At 35.9% G+C, this 21,651-nt stretch overlaps 1 protein-coding gene across 2 annotated transcripts in view; it reads left to right on the forward strand.

Annotated features, from left to right (window-relative positions):
- qin (tudor domain-containing protein qin) overlaps nucleotides 1-21,651 on the forward strand; it is a 544,378-nt gene that overhangs the window by 391,484 nt on the left and 131,243 nt on the right. For both annotated transcript variants that reach the window (XM_090401282.1, XM_090401283.1), the window contains 2 exons: nucleotides 3,433-3,687; nucleotides 19,007-19,157. In XM_090401282.1, coding sequence (XP_090257408.1) covers nucleotides 3,433-3,687; nucleotides 19,007-19,157 — 406 coding nt within the window. The remainder of the gene's footprint in view (nucleotides 1-3,432; nucleotides 3,688-19,006; nucleotides 19,158-21,651) is intronic.

The following is a 21,651-nucleotide window of genomic DNA, read 5'->3' on the forward strand; positions in this document are numbered from 1 at the left end:
CTCCTGAGTTATTTTTACTCTGTTTCCTAGATATCACCACTGGGACTCAGCACCCTGCTGCCATGTTTGCTGTACTGTATGACCCATGAATATCTGAAAAGGAGATCATTGTAGAATTGTTCAGTGTCTTCTTTGTTATGACTTGCATCAGTGCATAAATCCAAATAACCTTTATGTGTAGTCTTTTTTCTTTGGCTTTTAGTCTAATTCCTATTATTCTGGATGAGATAGGCTTGATATCTGTTATATTTGCAGTAAGATTTTGTTTTATTAGAATTGCAACTCCTTCTCTATGTACATTGTCTCCTCTTCCCAAATAAAATAATTTGCCCTCTAGCATGTTTAGGCATCCTTCTCCTGTCTAGTGAGTTTTTGAGATTCTTATAATATTCCACTTCATCCTTTTTAGATTTTCTTGTACAATTTGGAGTTTTCCTGCTTTGTATAGAGATCTAATATTTACAGTAGCTATATACTTATCATGTTTTGCTGACCACATAGAAAATTTCTCACCAACACCATGCGAGGCTTGTGTTACCCCATACACAGTGGTATGAGATGTATTCCTGGTAGTCGTGTAATCCTTGGAAGTTTTTGGCATTTTAGCATGGCTGGCTTGCCATTCATTGCCACACCCTTTGGTCCACGGCTCTTTATTCGGAGTAACCTGTTAGGGCTTCCTTCATCTGCCACCCAAGTGACATGCCTGGTAGGATTTTAGTGATGTCCTTTTGTGATAGGTGTTCATGCTATACTTGGAGGATCTTCCTTGGTCATCTGCATGAGTTGAAGAGAGCTGGTGCCAAGAAATTTGCAATATCTTTAGGAGATATTTATCTCTCTCACATTCTGAGGATGTGAAAGAGGTAAATGCATGGAAGAGCAGAAGTTATACTTCCAACAGCCTATATGAGGGATTAGACAGCTCGACTGCTATTTAAGTAGAGGGTAAGCTTTTTGCATTTGACCTTAATGGAGTCTGCTTTTTTACAGTTGTTATAGACTGAGTGAGTAGATGATGATTGACCTGAGCCATTGAATGTATGCTGAATTTTTATCCTGGTTGCTTTGGCACACTGATAGGAGAAATAGGTCTTGCATAGAAGTTGGAGGGTTTTGAGTGAAGTTAGGAATAAATGCCCTCATTCTAGCAAGGAGCTATTTTATTTATTTAATGCAGGAAAGAGTGCATGTTTGCAACAAGAGGGCAGAAACAGATTATGAAAATGATGCATCGAAATCCAAATCCCAATTTGAATCATTATTAGTGCCATAGGACTTGAGGCTGATATTGACTAGACGGTTGTTGATTTGAGGAAAAAAAATAAAAACACATGGAGAAGCTCTTATGGTTGGAGGTGGCAAGAGAAGAGCTAACATCTGTGGTGTATTTAGAGAGGGATCTGGGATGGAAAGTAAATTATACCTGACAAAAAATTATATTCTTGTTTCATCCATATTTTATTCAAGTGCAAGCAATGGTTTGCACATAAAAAGTAGGTGTAAAATGGATGATTGAAGAGGTGAAGCATCCATCTGGAAGAAAAAGGCATCGTGGAGGCAGCACAAAGATGAGTGGAGACAGTCAGTTAGATCAAGAGTACAAAGAGCAACCAAGGAAGGTGACTCAGTAAGGGTTCCAAAATTGTGGTACGAACAGCAGTTAGCATATGACGCTAAAAGAAATCTAGGGGTATTTTGTCGATATGTGGACAGTAGAAGGAAAAATTATTATGGGATGATGTTGGTCAGTGATAATGGAAGAATGATAAACTCTGAGGAGGATATAGTAGAGGTGTTTAATGAGCAGTTCATTAAAGTATTCCATCCTTGTGATTGTAACATATTGCAGAACTTTAGAGCAGTGGGAATGGGGGAAGAATCAATCATGATGAGTGAGTAGGAGGTATAAGAGGAATTGAGTAAACTTGATGTCAATAAGCCATCAGACTTGATGGTATATCAGTGTGTGTCTTGAGGGAATGTTCTGGGGAGTTAACAACAACTTGAATTTTTAACATGAATCTTAGATTAGCCCATAATAAATTTAGTTTAATCCTTTATTCCAAGTGTAAGCAAACAAAGTTTGCACCTGAAATATCTTCAGGACCGAGGCAACTTGTGGTAAAGGTGGACCAAGCTCTCATCACTCCTTGTCTTAGTATCTCCCATAAAGCAAAGCACATCTCCTTGTGGACATGTATAATGTTATGCATTAAGGGACAGGCCACTACCCAGACCAGTTTCGACCTTTATTGAGATCTCGTCAGTGGGAGCCAGACCCAGAGGTGGTGATACCAAGGTGGAAGCAATGGAGAAGTCATATTTACCTATGCGAGTTGCCAAAAGGTGTCTCATCTTATTATTAAATTACTCTGGATTTAGAGAAAGATGTTGGAAGTTTTTTCTCACTTGTTAGACTATAATAAATTTAGTTTAATCCTTTATCCAAGTGTAAGCAAACGAAGTTTGCTCCTGAAGTATCTTCAGGACTGAAGCAACTTGTGGTAAAGGTGGACCAAGCTCTCATCACTCCTTGTCTTAATATCTTCCATAATACAAAGCACATCTCCTTGCGGCCATCTATAATGCTATACATTAAGGGAAGGGCCACTACCCAGACCGGTTTCGACCTTTATTGAGGTCTCGGATCCAGACCCAGAGGTGGTGAGACCAAGGTGGAAGCAAAACTTCCAATATCTTTCTCTAAATCCAGAGTAATTTAATAATAAGGTGAGACACCTTTTGGCAACTCGTATAGGTAAATATGACTTCTCCATTGCTTCAACCTTGGTGTCACCACCTCTGGGTAGTGGCCCTTCCTTTAATGCATAGCATTATACATGTCTGCAAGGATATGTGTGCTTTGCATCTTAGTATCCTACAATGCAAAGCACACATCCTTTTGAGTGTGTATAATGCTGTGCATTATGGGAAGGGCTACAACCCAGCCTAGTTTCAACGTTTATTGGGAGTGGGAAGACTGGGTCTCATTCCCTTTGATGAAGGTTGAAGCAATGCAAAAGTCATATATATCCCACATATAATAATAATAATACAGAAGTTATTCAGTTCTATAGATAACTCTAATCCAGAGTATTTTAATAATGCTTCTGGGTAGTGGCCCTTTCCATGATGCATAGCATTATACACATCAAAAGGATGTAAAGTCATTAGCCACTATATACAAGTATTCTGGTTATTATGAAGAAATTTCACATGTAAGTTTTGTTTGCTTTACACTTGGATAAAGGATTAAATAAGAATATAATTTCTTGCTAATTTTAATTTAATTCATAACCAAGTGCAAAAAATTTCCTGCCGAAATAATTTATGCAGCATTTTTTTTAAAAAATAAAGGTGTGTGTGTGCGTGCATTCATTTATACACACTGTTGTATAATTGCACATAATTTCAGATTTTTTTTTCCAGATTCAGAATATCAGAAGCACAGCAGGCACAGCAAATTCCAACCAGTCCTCGCGTGAAATTATCCCTATCTCAAGCATTGAAGAAGAGGACGATGGTTTCACCTGATCAGACTTCTCCATCTTCCTGCACTTTGACAACTGAAGCAAAAAAAGAAAATGTGTGCCAGTCACAATACATACAAGTGTATGTGAGTCATCTAGAATCTGCAGATGCTATCTACATACACACAACAAAAGAACGAAGAAAATTGGATGAGTATGTGTGTGTGTGTTTTGTGTTTAAAGCATGTATATAGTGTGCATGTGGACATATGAAATAATAATTTCTCTCTGGATTGATGAAATTTTTATATTCAGCACTACTATTAATGTTTTTCTTTTCATGTGAATAATATTAAAGATTTAATTAGGCTAAACAACATTGTCTACACAACACATGACAAAAAAACTTTGGATTCGTTTATTGCGATAATGTTGTCACTGTACAAGAACGCTGCTATAAAACACACCTTTTTTATGATTATATACAATCATTTCTTGAACTGTCAAAGTATGTTCTCTCTAAGATTGATACAAAGAAAGAAAATTACAATACAAAAAAATTAAAAAGCAAGAAAACAAGAATAAAAGTAAAGATATTAAATTATTTTGTAGGACAGTATAAAGAATAATTTCACTAAAATATAGTCTGGTAACTAAAGTTATTGAGTTAGGTATTTTATTTTGGAACATATTTGATAGTACTATATACATGAACTGTCTAGATATAAGTATGAATTTGGGTAATTTGGTGATTCTTTGAGTTCATGCTATTAAAATCCTAGATGAATAAATTTTAAATGTCCTGGTTGAAAGCTGATGATATGCTGCCAAGGAAAGTTGTAGGTTAGCATTTGTCCAAGAAGACAAAACAGCTGAATGTTTGTGTTAACTAAAAGAATTCATTCAAGAAGTAAAGATCACAAAAAGCCAGGTGTGCATAAGTGAAAAAAAAAAGATTATGTATCGCTAAACACTTGAACAGTTTTTAGATGCATTTAGTAATTTAAAACTATGACATCTGGCTTATTGTTTTTCTCATGCTCCTCGTTTCATGCAGTTGCTATCTTGTGTTGTTCTTATTAAGCTACTAAAAAGATACCAAACTTAACACAATAATCACAGTAATGAACTTTAATGAAGGTACAAATATTTCATACTGAATATAGCAGCACATCATCAGTGTGTAGAAACAAGCAAATCAAAGAACAAGAATACAAGGTATATTGTGACAATTGGTTTACCAATTAAAAAGGGTTGCCAGTTGCTAGAAATGAATATTAATAAATAATATTAAAACTATTTTTGATATTTACACAAAATGAGAATCTCCCACAGAAGGTTCTGCTGAGAAAGAAATGGAGGAATTTTTCAAAGCATTAGAGAAAGCAACTGATGCTAAGAAAAAGGGAAAAATTAATCCTTGTTGGAGATCTGAACAGCGGAGTAGGAAATGAATACCAGACATAACAGAAATGTTTTAGAAGAAAAGAGCAAAATTAATAATAATGGTAAGTATTTGCTGGATTGCTGTTCATGACATGAACTAGTTATTACTAACACCATGCTCCAACATAAATGTGCACAAATTCATATGGAGAAAAGAAAAGTCTCATTGACTATATTATTGTACAATTGTCAATAGTGATGCTTTTCTGCTAGTTCAGGACAGAAGATTATACAGAGGATTTGAAATTGGAAGTGATCACCATTTAGTGTTGAGCAGGATAAAACTGTATTTCATATTAAAAAGAAGTGTGTAAGAAAGTTTTGAAATGAATCAATGTTCAGTTATTAGAGGCTAGCTGTGGACTCAAATACACAAATATTATCCAAGAAAAAATGAGATTGAACACAAGAACCAAACTTGGAGATTCAGTGGCAAACCTTAAGAAAACATTGATTGATATAACCAAAGAAGCATGTCATACGGTTGTCTGCAAAGACTGAAAAAAAAATAATAAAATTTGTAGGAGGGGAAGCTTTGAGAAGAACAAACTGGATTTGGGCCAAAAACAGGTTGTAGGATCAAATTTGCGCTTTGACTAATAGTCGAGAAATCATGGTGATATATATAACAATGATTTGTATTTAAGTTTTGTATCTAGAAAAAGCATATGACAAGGTGCCAATAAGAAAAGCTGTTCAAAATGCTACAGTTATGTGTGTGCATGTGCATTTTCAATTCATTATTATTATTATTAACATTTGACCTCCATGGAGTCAGAGATTCATCACTGACTATTGCATACAATGCTCATCCAACCTCGTCTTAAACTGATTCAATGTGTCCACATCCACAACACGCTCAGGCAATGCATTCCACTCACCAACCACCTTCCATGCAAAGAACCTGCTTCTCACTCCTTTGCTCACACCCTCCTTATACAGTTTCCAGCAATGGCCTCTTGTTCTACTCCCCTCTCCCATTCTATGAAAAATCTCTTCCATGTCTACCTGATAACAACCCCTGACCAGCTTATATGTCTCACATATCCCCCTTCCCTTTCTCTTATTCATGAGGCTCTGCAACTTACATTCTCTCAATCTATCCTCATACTCCACATTCCAAAGACCACTGACTACCTTTGTGAATATTCTCTATATCCTTTCCAACATATTCATCACCATGAAAACCTAGTGACCAAATCTGTGCACAATAATCCATATGAGGCCTGATCAAGGCCTTATACAATGGAATCATAACCTCTCTATTTTTGTATGTCAGAGTTCTCCGCATCATTGCCATCATTCGATGTAATGTCTTCACAACTAGTGCAATGTGCCCCTTGAATTTCAGGGCCTTGTCCACCATCACTCATAGATCTCTCATCTCCTCTACTTCTGTTCAAGTTTCCCCACCAAGTGTATACTTGGCATCCCATTGTTGCTTACCAAATCTCAAAACCTTACACTTGGCAACATTGAACTGATAGTTCCACTTACCTGCCCATTCACACAATCTATTCAAGTCCGTAAGGCATTAACATCTGCTTGACTCTGCATTGCTCTCCGCAGTTTTGCATCATCTGCAAACAGCTGGATATCACTAATTAAACCCAACCCAATATCATTAACATACAAATTGAATAATAATGCCCCCAAAACTGACCCATGCGACACACCACTGGTGACCTTTCTCTTTCAAGATACTGCATCCCCATATACAACTTTCTGATACCTATCTGACAGCCAGTCACTGATCCAACACAGAAGTCTACTATCCAATCCCATCTGTTTCAAGTTATTTAAGAGCTTGTCATGTGGCAGTTTATCAAGCTCTTAAATAAATTGAAACAGATGGGATTAGATAATAGACTTCTGTCTATTATCCAATAGACTTCAACAAGGTATTTGTCACCTTGTTGCAGTACATAAGTAGTTAGTGAAACATGATCTCCTCTTAACAAACCCATGCTGATAACCACAGAGAATACTGCTGTTATCAACCCATTTCTGTATCCTACTTCTCTCCAGAATCTTCACCACAACTCCAGATATACAGACCGGCCTATAATTTGAAGCTACAGCCTTTATGCAGTGGAACAATTTTACCCTCCTTCCACTCCCTTGGAACCTGTGCTGTTGCAAAACTATTACACATGCACGCCATGCTACTGCCAGTTCTCTGGAACATTCCCTTAAGATGCATGGTGATGTGTTATCAAATCCTATCGCCTTATTAACGTCAATGTTATTTATTTCCTCGAATACTTCCTGCTCACTCACAATTAAGCTATCCTCTCCTATGTCCTCTACACTTAAGTTCCTCATGATTCCACCCTGATCAGGATGAAAGACCCTTATAAATTGATCACTGAATTCCTCAACAATGTTTTCTGCAGCAGTTACCGTTCTCCCACTTTCATCCCTTAACTTCATCTTTCCATGGTCATTCTTCCTTCTACTTGCTACATATCTAAAAAAAACTCTCTAGGGTTTTTCTTAGCCTGATTTGCCAATTTCTGCTCATACTCTACTTTTGTTTTCCTTACTGAGTCACTCTCCTGGCTTGTTCTTTATATTCTTCATGTGACTGATTACCATTATTCATCTTATATTTCTTCCAAAGTACTTTCTTTTTCCAGATTTCATGCTTAAGCTCCACATTTTACACCTACCTTTCTCAGCCTTTTGGCCTTTGGGATACATTCTTACATTGATGCTGTTATGTATTTCTTTGTAATTTCCCATGCAGCATTTATTTCCTTACCGCTCAACTCCTCGTTCCATGTTATAGCTCGAAGTTGTCTCCATCCTTTCCTCGCAAAAGTCTGCATATGACTAGCCACAACACAGGTGATTACTTCATGATCACTTTCACCATCTGGAGGAAAATGTGAACACACCCCCCCCCCCTCTAACAATTACATCCTCTGATGAAATGATGAGATCTAGAACTCTTGATCCTCGTGTGCCTTTCTTTACGTGCTGCCTGTGATAGTTATCTCTCAAGAACTCGAGAAATTCATTTTCCTTATTCCCAAATGCTATCTCTTCATCCAATCTATTCCAACATAATTAAATCACCCATAATAATTACTTTTCCTTTGTTCACTAATCCAAGTTGTTTATACATTTCTTCATCATCACATTCCCAGGCATATAGCAACATGCAACTGAATATGTCTTCCTCTCAACTTCCACGTTACACCACACTGCCTCATAACCATTGCCACTATTTCCCCCATGCATGTTTTCTTATGTGTACTTAATTCTCCTGCTGTCATTAGCAGCACTCCCCTGCCCTTTCTATCCTCACGAACAATACTGTACCCTTCCATTTCTATTCCCGTTACGATATCATCTTCATTTAACCATGTTTCATTTATTCCAGTGGTTCTCAAACATTTTACCCTCTGAGCCCCACCTGACAAGAGAAAACACTGTCAGCCCCCCCCCCCCCCCCCTGCTGGTTTTATTTATCAAAATAGAAGTCATACTAAGTTTGGCGTTTTATTCAGTTTATTTTGTATTTTGTACATACTATTTAACAGTTTTTGACACAAAATAATTAAAGTATCACAATATTAGGCCTACAATAAAAATTAGTTTTAACACTTGCAATTAACCAAACTATGTATTGAAATGAAACAATATTTAACTAACAAGTATTTAATTTTTCTCTGTAAAAATAATCAAACATTTAAATGTCAAAGTCTAATGTGATGGATGGGCCTGCTTTTGAGAACAAAGTTTATCAAAACATGGTGTAATATCAGAAATGGCCACTCTAAGTTCTTTAGCAATATTTAGTCTTGAACGAGACCTTGACTTCATAGCTACCAAAGCAGAAAAGCCTTTCTTGCATAAAGGAATAAGGATCTTCAATGCTTTTTGGCTCAAAGTTGGGAATTCTTTGCCAATATGAATCCAGAACTCTGACAAAGACAAAGATGCGGCCGCTGCCGAACTATCAACACCGTCTCTGACACACGCGTTTTATAAGTGTGAGTGAAGAAAATAATTATTAGTTATTTTAAAATTCATTATAATTAAAACCTGTATCATCAAAAGTTTTTCTTTCTATATTTTTATTTGATCTGTAGGATAATATGGCATGTGCCCCTTTCAAGCTATTGAAGCTAGTCGCGCCCCACAGTTTGAGAACCACTGACTTATTCCAATAAACTCAATCGCTGAAACCATTTCATCCCCTTTATTTCTGATACTTCTGGCATTTGTAAACAAACACAACAGTTTATTCTTAGATTTATAGTCAGCCCTATCCAAGCCATATGTTGGTTGTGATTTCCCCACTACACCTGCCAAATCACCTTTATCACCACTTACCACATATGCCTACTCAGTCTCCACCCACATTGCAATATACTCCATCTTCATACGCACATTCACTGCCACTTTCAACATTCATTTTTTTCTCTGTGCCAGGTCTCCCTGTCCACCTGATCCCCTTTCCCCTGTTCCTCTTGTATTCCTGTTCTCTCTTCCTCTCTCACACTACTACTGTTTCCACTGCCATTATAAAAAAAATTAAAATCGTATAAACCACACTCACTCAAACCTTAGAAACAATGGGTCAAGCCTTTTCTGACATAAGCAATGAATTGTCTTTAGACACAAAATTTGACATATACATTTAATAATCAAATATTCACAAAATAGATCAGTAATTTAGGAAAATCTTGATTGATCTTGTCCTCGATTTTCAAAAACAGGTAACCCTCATACAGCACCGTACTTACAACATGGTTTCGATAAAAACATGGTCTACAAATTGTAGTAACGCTGTATCTTTATTTTTCAAATCCCGTGACTTGAAAATCAAATTTTATCTTAGTTAAATTTGCGTCTGCTCATATCACGCAGATAGTTATAAGTAGCGAATTTATATTAGGGGAAATACCCTTTAGAACGCATGTACAACAATTGTACATGCGTGCTTGTCTTGAAAATCAAATTTTATCTTAGTTAAATTTGCGTCTGCTCATATCACGCAGTTGGTTATAAGTAGCGAATTTATATTAGGGGAAATACCCTTTAGAATGCATGTACATCAATTGTACATGCGTGCTTGTACAATTGATGTACAAGTTGTTAAAAATTGTCTTTGTTTTCTGCCAGGAACGCATTAAACGTCATAAATGTGTTAATCTCAAGCTGAGCACTTTATTTTCTGGTGCGTTACATACAATATGTAATGCTTTTTTATGTAAAAATTTTATTTTTATAGTAATAGCCACTTAGAGGGCTTTTGCAATATGGTTGAAAACGAAATTAGTGAATTAATTGATGGGAAAATAGATTTAAATGAGGAGAAACTGGTACAATTAATAGATGTCGTCGAACCAAAAGGCGGGGAAAGTTCTGCCGAAGATTCTGATTGTGATGAATCCGTTAAAGAATTCAGTTTAAAGAAATTAGCAGAAGGATTGGACTTGGCAAGAAAGTTAGGAAGTTATTACTGCTATCTTTATATCAGATCCTTACACTACTCTGCTCAAAAGTTTGACATTATTAATATGCTTAAGAAAAGAGCCTTGAATATCATAGGAGATGAGAATAAAAGGAAGGAAGAACTAATTATTCCAAAAATGTATTCTCAAAAATTATCCTAAGAACTCAGTTTATAAACTTCTATGCATAATTAGCCTGTTCATCTGTAGACTGTCTACTTCGATCATCACATTATTAATGAACAAAAGATTAAAGTGGCTTATTTTAAATCTAGAATATTTGGGAGTTTTTCTTCTTTTAAACATTTTTGTTCTTCTGAATTGCCTTACATTGGTCAGACCAAGAGAGAGAGATTAGAAAAGTTAATATTTAAGTAAATTTGCTCATAGCAGAATTGAGATCCCTTGACCTCGATGCTCCATTTCATCCCACAGATATTCAGTAAGGTTGAGATCAGGGCTCTGTGGAGGCCGCTCAAGCGTTGTGACATTCATGTCCACAAATGACGCACTTACATGACACTGTGCATTGTCTTGCTGAAAGAGGCAATGATCAGTTCAGTTGAAATGCCACAAAGTGGGAAGCATTGCATTGTCCAGAATGTTCTTACGCACGCTGGTTAGAAACATTCACTGGGCATCTGCTATACCCACACCAATCCATCCGATTGGTAAAGGGTATAGCATGATTCGTCGCTTCATAACACAGCTTTCCAAGCTTCCACATCCCACTGCACACAACCTTTGTACCACCGAAGATGATGCTGCATGTTGGTTTGGGTAATGTGGGGCTTGCATATTACAGTTCTACCATGGAAACCCATGTTGTGAGCCTTAGTTTTGAGTGTTTTTGTGCAAATTCATGTTCCACTTGATACCAGGAACTCCATATTCAACATTTGGCAGTTTTTTACATATTATCCTTCGTAGCCCCCTTTGGTGAGTGTGGTGAGACATCGACTATGGGTAACACTTGTAGTTAACTCCCTTTGCTTCCATCTCAGTATGGTGTCACCAATTGTTGACCTGGGATGGTCCAATTGGTCACCATTTTGCCAAACAGATGGGCTTGCAACATGCCATCCTATCAGAATGCTTCTTTCAAACTCCGTCAGTTGCCTTCTTGCAGCCATTTCACCCAGACACAGTTGTACTGACTTTAGCACATCATATTCCTCTAATTTATACCATCTATAAACATGTGACTCATTACATGACATGAAGCACCTTGCTCATGGGGCAGTCCATTGACTTCTTTCCAAGCAGTGTATGTATATAATACTAATTATATAAATAAATGTTTTTGAATAAGAGTAGTTGAAGTGGGACTAAGTTCTAATATATTAAGTATATTTCCAATAATGAAAGAGGAGCATGCACATTCAGTAAGATTTCAAAGCGTTTTAAATATGCAGCTACAAAAAAATAAAGTAATAATTTATTATAATTATAATAACCATGTGTCATATGGTTATTTTATAGATATCTTGTAGACAAATTAAAAAATTTCCATAGCTTATGAGAATATAGCTAATATATAATAACTAAGGCATCTCTTACACTTTTAGGGTGGGAGTTGCCTTTGTTTACACTTTATGTTCACCCCAGGGCATGAACTCCTGATGCCACTTTCACCTTCTGACAGATTGAGATAATACACCTCACTCCACACTTTGCATTTCAGTGGAGGTAACATATCATGACGAGTTCTTCGATTCTAACCAAATCTGCATTGGGGGGGGGGGGTGCAGATATGTTTGTCATCATCAGTTGCATCAGTCTTGGGACTGGTAGCTCAGCAGCAATTTCCTCCATTCCACTCTGTCATTGGCTTTCTTCTTAACCTCCTGGTAACTCCTCAAACCCGTGCTGTCTTTGACTTGGTCAAGAAAGCTTTTCCTTGGTCTGCCTCTTCTTCTTTTCCCCTCTATTTTGCCTTCAGTTATTCTTTTCACAAGTCTATCATGTCTGTATGTTTGTATAGAGGATATATTAGAAAACAATAATTAAGGAGATTATTACCACATGTGGTTTATATATTTTAATTGTTTAATGGTCTAAATATTAGTCAACATTAACGAGCCATTTGAGAATGGCAAATATTATTAAGAGAAACCTTCAGGGACTCATTGAGAGAGGCCATACTATCTGCACCAGCTGTCATACCTGTTCTTGAATTTGTTCACACTACTGGCACTCACTACATCCAATGCTAATCCATTCCAATTTCATGTAAAATATGACACACACCACTATAAGAGAAAAATCTAGTCCTCACTCTCTGATGGCATTCCTTCTCAACTTACAAGGATGACCTCACGTCTTTTCTCTACTCTTCATAAAATGAAAAATTCCATTTACTGAAATCTTGTATGACTCTTTCAGAAGTTTGTAAGTCTCAATCATATCACTGCTCTTTCTCCTGTTTGCTAGTGTCTGCACTCTACAAATTCTCAATCTGTCTTCATAATCAGTATTCCACACTATTGATATAATTTTTAATACTCTCCTTTGCGTGCGTGCGTGCGCACACACACTCTCTCTCTTTACTGTATCAGATTCACCACAGAAACAAGGAGACCAGACCTGCATGCAATAGTCCAAGTGAGGCCTCATACGGAGACAAAATAACTTCCTTATCTTTGCATGTCAAGGTTTGTTTTGGCATTGACATTATTCTTTGAGTTGCATTTGTAATTTTTGCTATATGACTTTTGAACTTCTAAAACTCCAAGTGCCTAGCCTGATCAGTTTCCTCTAGCATAATCCCACCAATATAACATGACATTGGATATCTTATCATATCAAATTTTACATTTACTAATATTGAACCGACAGCTATTTTCACATGCCCACAATTCAAGCCTATTCAAATCATTTCAGCAGCACACACTTGATTACCCTAGCTATCTTTGCATCATCATCAGAAAATAGCTGTATGCTGCATGCCATATCCTCCCCAACATCATTAATGCACAGATTTGAATAACAATGGACCAAGACTGATACTTGTGGCACACCACTAGTTACCTTAATGTTGCAGACTCACATCCCCAATATACTGCTTTTTCATATCTATGAGTCAGTTCTCCTCTTATCCATGTCAATAATTTATAATCTAATCCTATATTCTCCAATTTATGTAACGATTTTTCATGTTGTATTCTGTCCAAAACCTTGGCAAAATCCAAAAGTATCATGGTGTATCCATCTCTCTTGTCTAACTCAATGGTGACATTATTATAAAATGTGAGCAAGTTGTTCAAACATGACCCTCCCTTAGTAAACTCATTTTATTTGTTGCAAAGTATAGTTTCTCTGTCAATACATTTCTGTATGCAAGCCCTAACTAATTTTTCCAAGGTCTTCACCACCACTCCAGATATACTGATAAGTTGATAGGCGGATACATCGGAATTGCACCACCCTTGTGCAATGGAATTACCATACATTCTTTTAACTCCTGTGGAATCCTCCCTGTTCTTGGACTATAATTATATAGTCTCATGAAAGAAATAACCACTTCACCTGAACACTCTTTTATCATCCATGATGATATCCCATCAGTCCAGAATTCTTATTCAGTTTGTGTAACAGCTCTAGTACCTGCTCCTCATACACCTAACTTTCTTCATCCAGTGAGTCAGCAGTCAGCTTGATGTTGTATAAACTAGATCGATAGCTTTTAGCAAAAGGGTAACTCATTAGTTGAACAATCCCATCTGCACCTGTCACCTGCATTCAGTAGTTATTTTTTCATATTCATTCTTAATTTTACTTGCATCAGAACACAGAATTATTTTGCATTATTGCAAAGCCAGTTTCTTTTCAGACTTAGCTTTCCTTACAATAGTTGACTCTTTTGGCCTGATGTTTATAATTTTCATAAATGACATTGTCCTTATGCAGTTAGTATTCCTTCCTTGTCATCCTTTTCTTATGAATCTCTTGCTTTATTAGATTACACATCCCTTTCAGTCTTACCCTATTTATTCTTCGAACTCTATTTCTGTGACACGTTCTGATATTGCATTATTTAAGTATTTTTTAAAATGTCGATATCCTTTCTATCCAACAACTGATATCATTGCATAGAACCCACTGCTCCTCAGGTGGTCATAATTTCCTGCTTTGTAGTTCTGCATGTAACTTTTCTGAATGGAACATTCAGAAAAGGTTATATGCAGAACTTACTAATAAACTTACTCATTCCCGAGTGAGTACTACATGATCCTTGTTACCAACCAGAGGCAGAATGGCTATATCTTTAACCAAAATCTCCTCCAGTGCTAATTATCAGATCTAATGCTCTTTTATCTTGAGTTCCTCTGTGACATGCTGCTTGAGGAAATTGTCATGAACAGCTCAATAAATTCAGTTTCATTCTTCTCATGAGATTTCATAGCTACCTGTAATGTTCAGATAATTAAAGTCCCCATTATGATTACTTGTTTCTCACCCATCATCTTTATTTGTTAATGCATTTCTTCGTTACTAGCAACCGATCCACTAGGTATGTGACAACACCCAACCCCCTTTGTTTCTGATACTCCTAGCATTTGTGCACAGACATAATAAGTTACCTGCATGCTTTGTTGTATACTCTTGTCTGTTATCTGCATGACACAGTTGGACAATCTGCAGATCTCTGTTCTTATCTAGTACCTTACTTATGCAGATATCTTGCACATGCTTGATAGGTCTGAACCAGATAAATACAAAATCATCCTCTCCTCATAATAATTTTCACGATAATACACATTCCCATCATTAACACAGTTACACAACATTGTCGCTCTTACACACAGATTCTCACTATTTTTTCCATCATAATTCAGTTTCCCTAAATACCAGTTACTGTATATTTTCACGTATAATGCGAACTAGAAATTTCGTTTGAAAACTAGTCCTAAAATGCCATGTCCACGTATAATGTGATCTCTTAATCTTGTTCCATAACATTATAAATAATACAATACGAATTAATGAAAGAAATATTTATTTTAAAACAAAATGTCAAAATACAATATGAATTAACGAAAGAAATATTTATTTTAAAACAAAATGTCAAAATCCTTTAAATTCTTCCTCATCTTTTGAGTCATCAAACATTTCATTTATAAATTCATCTGTTGGCATTGCGTCATCAGTGTAGCAGTTGTTTTCATCGTCATCATGCTCTCCATTTTGTTGTGCGTCATCCTCGCTTTCTTATATGACATCATCTTCGGATCCATCCATTGAATTACTTATTCCACATTTAAGAAATGAGCGTTGAATCATTTCAGATGGCATCGAATCCCATGCTTCTTTAACCCAGCTGGTGACTAGGGTGATCTCAGACTTCTGAAAATTCTCACCCTTTGTCGTCTTCACCAAACCAGATGACACCCATTCTCTTCATTTTTCACATAAGTGATCTTTAAACGGCTTATTCAAGCTGACAACCAGTGGCTGCAAAACGGAAGTTAGACCACCCGGTATGACTGCTAGGTCTGTAAGTAATTCATGTGCTTTCTCTTTGCTTGCCTCTGTTAAATGCGCCCAGAACATATCCCAGACTAGCATGCTTTGTTGATGTAACAAGCTACCTGGACGTATGTTCCATACTTGATCCAACCACAATTGTACACCTTCTTCATCCATCCTGTTGAAAGTTTATTGAAAAAGGATTAAACTAAATTTATTATATTCATCCATCCAACCTTTCTGATTGGCACGAACGATGACACCTGGTGGAAATGTGGAAATTTCATATACTTCAGAATTTTCTTCCTTTTAAGCATCACTGTCGTCTTTAATTTAGTTCCGTCTGTCATGCATGCTAGAACAACGGTAAAATGCGTTTTTTCATGTCCTGTTGTTTTATGAGGACACCCTTTTCACCAACTGAGTTTACTGTTCGATTCCCAGGCATATCAAAGTACATGGGCGTCTCATCCATATTGCCAATTTGGGAAAGTTCATATCCGTGATACTTCCGTAATTTTATGATAAATTTATGGAAGGACTCCACTTTTTCTTCAAGCTGCTTTGGTAACTTCTGCGCAATTTTTGTTCAGTGTCGTAATGTTAATGCTTTGCGTTCCATAAATCTATTGCAGCACCCAGGCGAAGCAAGGAAAGATGAAATAAATGGTGTGTCCTTGAATTTACCATTCTTGAGTTGTAAAGCTCGAAAACGAATTGCATTTCTTGTTACTATAATGCCATCTTGCCGTTGCATCAAAATCCATTCATTTAGCTCTTCTTCGAGTTCTGGAAAGGATGCTACATCTCCACGACAGGCCTGTTTCATTTTGGGGATTTTTTCAAGACTGTCTTTTTGCTTATGCTAAAGTCTAATATTACTCTCTGCTAAACCAAATTCTCTCATAGCAACACTGTTATTATGTTCTGCAAACTACACGATATTCAATTTAAATCCTGCTGTTTCTGTTGGCTCATTTTCAGGCTAGGTTTGTTTAACGAATAATATTTAAACTGAACTGTGGTTAAGCTGATATACCTAACTGTGCTAATATCCTGCCAAGGTGGGTGGGATATTTGCACTACTTACATTACTGGCTTTATGCGCAGATACGATGCGTGCTCGGTCGCCGAATGCGAGTAGGTCAAGTAGTTTTGGTTGCATAGGCATTAGATAGTATACATTGTGTGTGCAAGTCTAATAAGATGTTATATTTTTTAAGATCCGCATATAATGCGAACCCCCTAGCTTTAAGTAGTATTTTTACCATAAATTTTTCGCATTATACGTGATAATATACAATAATAATTTTTCAAGACTTCTGATACTAGACACATCCATGCCTTCTACATAGCTACGCAGGTAATATAGGCACAATTTTCACTTTCTCACTCTTCACTCTCACTTCTTCCAACGTTTTCATATTCTCTCTCTTACTGAAGTTACTGCTAGTTAAGTTATTCATATCTACTAGAATTATGATCTCTTTTGCTTTGATTTTCTGTTTTTCAATTGTGTGTACTAATTTTTAATTTCTACTCTTGGAAAACTTGATGTTATAACCCTCTCATCAGTGGCATGTTATATGATAGTCTCCATACCAAATACCATCCTTCTTTTTAGTCAACTTTATTTACCCAATTTTTGTTATATTCTTCTTAATCACACTTACCCACACTTGACACTGTAGTGTTTGTTATAGGTCCTATGATCTTTCACATGTGGGGTTATCATAAAAAAATAAATAAATAAACTTAATTATTTAATGAAATTTACATTTTTACTATGTCTAGTGTTGTGATATTTGCTACATAAATCTTTTCTTTTGTATTCTCTGTATAAAATTTTTATGAAAAAACACTTGTTTAATGCATTTATGCTTAATAAACTGTATGATTTATACTTAATCTGCTCTTCTTATTCTGGAAACATTATATCATATCCTTTCTGTATCCTTTTAATTTAAAGAATGAGTACGTTCCTGTTGTTTTACAAAGAACTGCATCCACACACACACACACACACACACACACACACACACACACACACACACACACACACACACACACACACAGAGGCATAGCTGGGGGAGGGGACAATCCACCCTAGGTAGCACTTTGAACCTTTTTGAACTTTTGCATTTAATTCTAAAATACAGTCTCGAGAACTCATTTCCAAATATTGTAATACTACTGTGAATTTTCCTCACAATTGCTGTAAGTGTTGCTAGTTGTGAGAGGAGTTTTTCTAAATAAAATTGATTAAGAATTACCTACATTACTATGAAATGGACTTCGCCAATGTCATCGGCAATTTTGCTAACAGAAAAGCAAGAAAAGTAGCATTTTAGAATGTTGAAATTAAAGCTTTACTTTAAAAATAAATATAGTGTTTTAATTTATTTCCCTATATGTCATTTTGACATTTTGTAATATTTTTGGTGTGTGTTGAGAGGGTCAGCAAACTTAGGGACCAACCCGGGCAGCAAAAGCTCTAGCTACACCACTGCACACACAAGTTGTTCATCTATTTCCCAGGAAGCTGATGTTTTTTTTCAAAGTTGCATAAAACTCTTTGCTCAACTGATAACAAAATCTGAAAACAAAATTTTTAGAACTGGTATTCCCATTAAACTAAATATTCACAATATTATGATGTGATTTTTTTTTTCTATTTTATAGGGCTTAAATTAATAAACACTTCACTTACTTCTGTCTTTTGTAGTTTTAAGAAAATTCAAATTGAATTTGAATTGAATTGAAGTTTTTAAAAATTCCACAAAATTTCTGTTTGTAGTATACACTTTTAAAAAAAAAAAAAAAAAAAAAAAAAAGTGCAATTTATCATTTTACTCCAAACAGTAAAATTTGAATGGCACTCTTTGAAGCAAAGGTTCCTGTTTGTTTCAAAGAGTGCCATTCTTCATAATATATGCTTGTTTATCAGGGATATATCAGCTGGTAAAAGCTGTAGTAGAACCCCCCCCCCCCCCACTTTTCATGTTTAAGTGATTGAAATACCTTTTTAGAGAACTATTTTAATCAATTTTAATCTCATTTTCTTTCTGTTTATTTTATAAATTAATGTCAACTAATTTCATGTTAATTTTTTAAGTTACTGAGCTTTATAAGCAACACAATATTTCATAGATTAATGACAGAACTCCAGCAAGTTTATGGACAGACCAAATTCAGTTTACTAGAATGGAAGGAAGGAAGTGTTTGTGTTACCTTGTGTAAGATAGATTTCCGATGGTACAGAGCACAAATTTTAAAGTTGTTGGATGAAAATCATGCACTGGTGAGAACACATTTTTATATTCTATCTTATAGATATTAAAAAAATATATATGCATCATTTTAAATTGTACATTACTTGAGCATGTTTTAGAAAAAGCTAACAGCTGAGTACTGATATAGCCTATTGCATTGTAAGTATGATCAGTTCTTACTATACCAGAGTCATAGGAACCACAAGAAATGTTTGCTGTGAATTTTCTTCAGATTATCCCTGTGAGGCAAAAAATCCTTTTGATAAGGATTTTTTTGCTCCTTATATTGAGTATTTTACAATAACATTTGCTACAGTGTGAGTCGATTGTACTTTTTCTTTCTGTTTATGGTCATGCTAACATTCATTCTTTATTGTTCTGGCTATTGTACTTTTGTATTTTTTTTCACATAAATGCATTGTGTAGTATAATGGATTGTATAGTGTAGTGGAATTGCCTCTCCTATTTTGAGTTCTATTGTACTAATGAAACCCTGTTGCAACCCCTATTTTTTATGGGCCATATATCTCACAGTAGTGAGCTGAGTTTGTAGAAAATACAAATTTGTCTGTGATTGTAATGAAAGAGTTCTCTCTTTCTGAACTATAGGCCTTGAGGTGTCACTGTATATTTCAGGAAAAGACTCGGTAATTAATAACATTAACAATTTAATAACAGAAAAGAAAATAACTGCACAAATTCTTATTATTCTGCAGATTTATTTATTTGTGTGGGGGTCCTCCCAGGTGCATATTCTGCAGATGCTAGTATAGTTATATAACTGAAACGGTTCTAGGAAAATTTGCTGTAATTTTTTAAAATAATCAGTGAATGATAAAAAGTATTATAAAATCATTAAAAAGGCAAATCTTTATTAAGGTGAATGTCAGTGATAAATAACATAATGAAGTCATTTAAAAATTGTGCAAATTAAAAGAGATGTTGCGTAAATAATAAACTTTTTGCTGCAGATTGTATTGAAGCACTTGTTGCTGAAATCTTGTAGTAACATCGTTATACTTTTTCTTCATTTCTGCTATGTTTCCTTGATCTGCATCATGCTTTTTCTTCTTTGCTAAACTCTTTTCTCTCATCAAGTTAGCTATGAGTTTCCAGATACTTGAATGCATGTTGGCAATGGAGCTTTGTATTGTATTGCAGAACCCTTCTATACTGTTGTTCGTTCTCGGCATATTATTATAAGTTCTTTCACCAACGTTTCACAATTCTGTAGGGATGTCAGCTCCATTCTTTGTCTTTGCAAGCCGCAACCTCATTATCCTCCTATATAGTGAATTTCAAAGTCATATACAAATTTTTGAGGCAGATCATCATCCTCAGTTCAATTCAACAAATCTATCAATAACATCGCTCACTGGAAGAAATGTTAATGCTGTTGAAGCATTTAATTTTTATGTTGAATTCAGCATGTTTGATAGCGTAACTTTAAACCAATGTCAACAATTTTGCGATTAGTATTTTGTGCCATATGAAATAAACAACCTGTTATAGTTGTTGATGTAAATATGTTTGAAAAAGTGTTGATAGTTGTTTTCTCGAAGTCAACCATTAATGTTTCAGGATCTAATGATGAATGTAAGCCTTTTAAGGCACTGATGATGAATGTAAGTCCTTTAAGTCACTAAGTAATCTACTGTAAGTTAATTCTGATTTGCCAAGAAGCAAAGCAAAAAGATGTGGGATGCTAATACTTCCTATTACTACATGTAGTGGGAATAACTGATAATATATACAGGGTGTTCGGGATAAATTTGACATATTTATAATTAATTATATTTTTCCGTAAGTTACATGTATTAACACACACTTCTCTTCATTTAAAAGTTTGGACCCTTCTTCATTCATATACAAGATGTCAGAAAGGATGGATAGCTGGAACCCACCTGAATCATGGAAGAGAATAACTTGTATCATGATGATTCGTGCCCGCCATCAAAATAAGGATATTACGACTGCTGCCCAATGCTCCCTGAATACAGTAAAAACAATCAGGCATGAACTAGAGACTTGCAATGGTGATTACGAGGATGTAGCAAGAAGAAAGATCCCTAGCAGACGATCTGATTGCGTTCGTACAGCAGAATTCCTCGCAAATCTGCAGGAACAGGTGTTGAAGAACCCTGGCATTGGAATTCGGGCTTTGTTCGTGGAGTTGCTAACTGTAGTCAAGCCCTGGATAACAAGGGTAGCCAATGGTAGGCCGTATGTATGGCAGCAGGATTCGGCCCCTTGCCACACCTCTGGGAAAAGTCAAAAATGGTTGTCTGAAAATTTCTACGACTTCACCAGTCCAAATGTTTGGCCTCCAAACTCCCCAGACCTTAACCCCATGGATTATTTTGTATGGGGCGCAGTTGAAAAAGACACCAATCGCACTTCCAGTAATACAAAAGCCCAGTTAATGGATAAAATTAAAACAGTTTTTGCGGCCCTTCCCAGGGAGACTGTAGCATCAGCTTGTTCGAGGTTCCGAAGCAGAATTGAAGCTGTGATCGATGCTAA

The sequence above is a fragment of the Typopeltis vanoorti genome, chromosome 12 (assembly GCF_054136105.1).
Source record: "Typopeltis vanoorti isolate ZY-2024b chromosome 12, IOZ_Tvanoo_1.0, whole genome shotgun sequence".
NCBI classification, from domain to species: domain Eukaryota; kingdom Metazoa; phylum Arthropoda; class Arachnida; order Uropygi; family Thelyphonidae; genus Typopeltis; species Typopeltis vanoorti.